The sequence below is a fragment of the Lygodium microphyllum genome, chromosome 18 (genome assembly GCF_053477565.2).
Source record: "Lygodium microphyllum isolate KBCC chromosome 18, Lygodium_microphyllum_v1.1.10, whole genome shotgun sequence".
NCBI classification, from domain to species: domain Eukaryota; kingdom Viridiplantae; phylum Streptophyta; class Polypodiopsida; order Schizaeales; family Lygodiaceae; genus Lygodium; species Lygodium microphyllum.
The window spans coordinates 51,066,376-51,069,115 of record NC_141152.1 but is presented as its reverse complement, the minus strand read 5'-3'; the positions used below and the strand labels follow the sequence as shown (position 1 = coordinate 51,069,115).

Genomic DNA, 2,740 nt, shown 5'->3' with positions numbered 1-2,740 from the left:
TCTCAAACTGAAAAAACAAAAGTACCATCATATTGCATTACTCATCTTGCAAGTACAATGCTTTATAGTAGTTGGGTTGTTCCAGTCTCCTCCTAGAGCATATGGGATTCAGGACATCTCTTCCTAGAGCATACATCATTTGTCATTTCTCAACAAAAGGGAGGGAGAGAGTGTGTGTTAGTAGAGAGAGTGTTTTTGTTAGTGAGCAACTTTTCATCTTTAAGAGAGTGAGGGAAAAATTTTCACTTTCATTTAAAATTTGATAGGTTCAAGACATGTTAGAGGTTTGGAGGACCTCCTAATGGTTCGGAATTTCCCTTAGATATAGTCAAATAATATATATTCTTTTTCTTTCTCTTATTTCTCTCTCTCTAATTTTTTTTTCATTTCTCTTTCCTATGTACTCTGTGTGTGTGTGTGTGTGTGTGTGTGTACTACCACTACCTCTGCAAGTCATTGATTTGTTGTGAGTCTACCACTTAACCCTCATGCTATGCTACTCAACTCAACTACCTCCTAATGTCTTTATATTGGAGTCTGCTACTCTATGGCCCCCTTTGCCTTGTCTCGATGGGGATGTCACCCAGTGGCCTCTTTTCGTCTCACCTTGAGCCATGACTACACCTACATCTCATATATATATATATATATATATATAGTTAACCATGGCATCTCCATCATCCAAGGAATTGCTATGTTTCCCTCCATTTGGTGCTTCATCTCTTGCATGAGTGTCTCCAAGGATTATTGCTATATATATATATAATTGTTAACCATGGCATCTCCATCATCCAAGGCATTGCTATGTTTATATATATATATATATATATATATATATAATTGTTAACCATGGCATCTCCATCATCCAAGGCATTGTTATGCATTCTCCTTATCTCCAAAAAGGGTTGGTGATTAGTGGTGAGAGGAGTTAGAACTCAAGGTCCCATAATCAAATAGTTGATACGCACTCTCCCACTTTTTGTAAAACCTAATAGAACAAAAGACCAACATGTACACAAAAACAACAAAAAATTCAAGGAAATGAAATTTCTCCAACAACTACAAGAACAAAACATGAACATGTACTCAACAACAACACTTTGTAGAAGGAAATGAAGCACCCAAGGTCCAAAATTAATACCAATAGATCTTGCTCCTACCGAAAGTCAACTATAAAGCTTATGTGAACGTCATTTTGATGCTTATCATAGGATGGTTCACAACCAATGGTAGTACCCATGAAAAAGGTAAAGGTTGGGGTATTGGTTGAGCTAGCCCAATAAGGTTTGCCCAATTCACACATCATGGAATTGAGAGACAAACTTCCTTCTAAGGGTTGATGATTAGTGGCAAGGGTTCAAAGTCTCGTGATCAAACGGCAATAGGCAGTGGGCACTCTCCTCGTCTTCTAGAAGGGCTGATAATTAGCGGTGAGGACGGATAATATGAGCTCCATAGCCGTTTTAGTATCACGGTTTACCCACATAAAGAAACATTGTATTCAATATACCTAACATAGAATATATGTCCTATGTGCCACCGACATCGCCCTTGCGAAGCACAGTGCGATTTTCGTGACCATGGCGGTTGACCCAGTACTGGATGTTGTGGGGCTGGGTGGAGCCAGCGGTGGGCCCGCTGAAGATGGGCCGCATGTATACCGTATCGATCACCACCTCCTCTGTGTTGTCGGGGTTCTGGCGGACGCGAATGCAAGTGGCCTGTTGCCACAAGGACAGGCTGTACTTCCCGAAGGTATGCGTCTCTCCTGCACTGATCGTACATCAAAGGTGTGTGTATATGTGGGGCAATTAGATGATAACGAATCAACGATTGACGGATGGTTACAGATAAAAAACGATAAAAGTCACCGTAAACTAGATATGTTATTATTACGATAATACGACAACACCGGTAATCCCTGAGCTGCCATATAATTAAGGTTCATGCTAGCATGATATAATATCGTAGAACCTGGCCTGATTTCGACGAAGCCCTTCTCGACGAGGCGGGTGGCGATGGCGACGCTCAAATTCTTGGACCAGCCGGCGACTTTGGTGCCGGCGCCGACAAATTTGGCGGCGTGGCCGGCGATTGTGGCGGCGCGTCCGGCGATTGTGGCGGCGCGTCCGGCGTTGGCAGCTGCCCTAGCCGCCAGCCCCGCTCCGCTGGCCACGACGCCCCCCACCAGCGTCACCACATCCACCACTAGAGCCGTTATCCTCAGGGCCTCCTCGTCTGGCCCCACCTTCACCAGATACGTGTCCTCCGTGTTGTTCTCGATGGATAGGTAGGAACCCATGATTGCAGTTCGATAGTATATCGGTCACTGAATTCTGAGAACAACGGATAGGTAGGAACCCATGATTGCAGTTCGACAGTATATCGGTCACTGAAGTCTGATGCTGAGACGATTGTATTAATGAGTAGAAACCTTCACGCCTTTAGACGTGGAGGGGGACCTAGGAGGCTTTACACAAGTAGTGTATACTCACATGTGATATCTCTTGTTAAGCCTTTATGTATTATTGTCTACGCCCTCAGGCCGTATAATTCCTGCACGAGGACTTGGCTTTCCAGCCTTCACTTTTGCATTATTAACGCACATATTTTATATTCGATAGAATATATTTCCATTATTGATGCATATATTCTATGTTCCATACAAAATATTCTACAAAATCAAGCTATAACTAGTAAAATAAGTGTGTGCATAGTAAATTAGAACAAATTTATATAG

At 42.7% G+C, this 2,740-nt stretch overlaps 1 protein-coding gene across 1 annotated transcript; it reads right to left on the bottom strand.

Annotated features, from left to right (window-relative positions):
- Positions 1–883: 883 nt before the first annotated feature.
- Positions 884–2,504, bottom strand: LOC148020878 (uncharacterized). Its single transcript, XM_087699474.1, has 2 exons — positions 1,975–2,504; positions 884–1,768 (listed from the first exon to the last, which is right to left on the bottom strand). Exons 1-2 carry the CDS (start codon positions 2,300–2,302, stop codon positions 1,530–1,532), a joined length of 567 nt encoding a protein of 188 aa, XP_087555600.1. The 5' UTR covers positions 2,303–2,504; the 3' UTR covers positions 884–1,529.
- Positions 2,505–2,740: the final 236 nt, after the last annotated feature.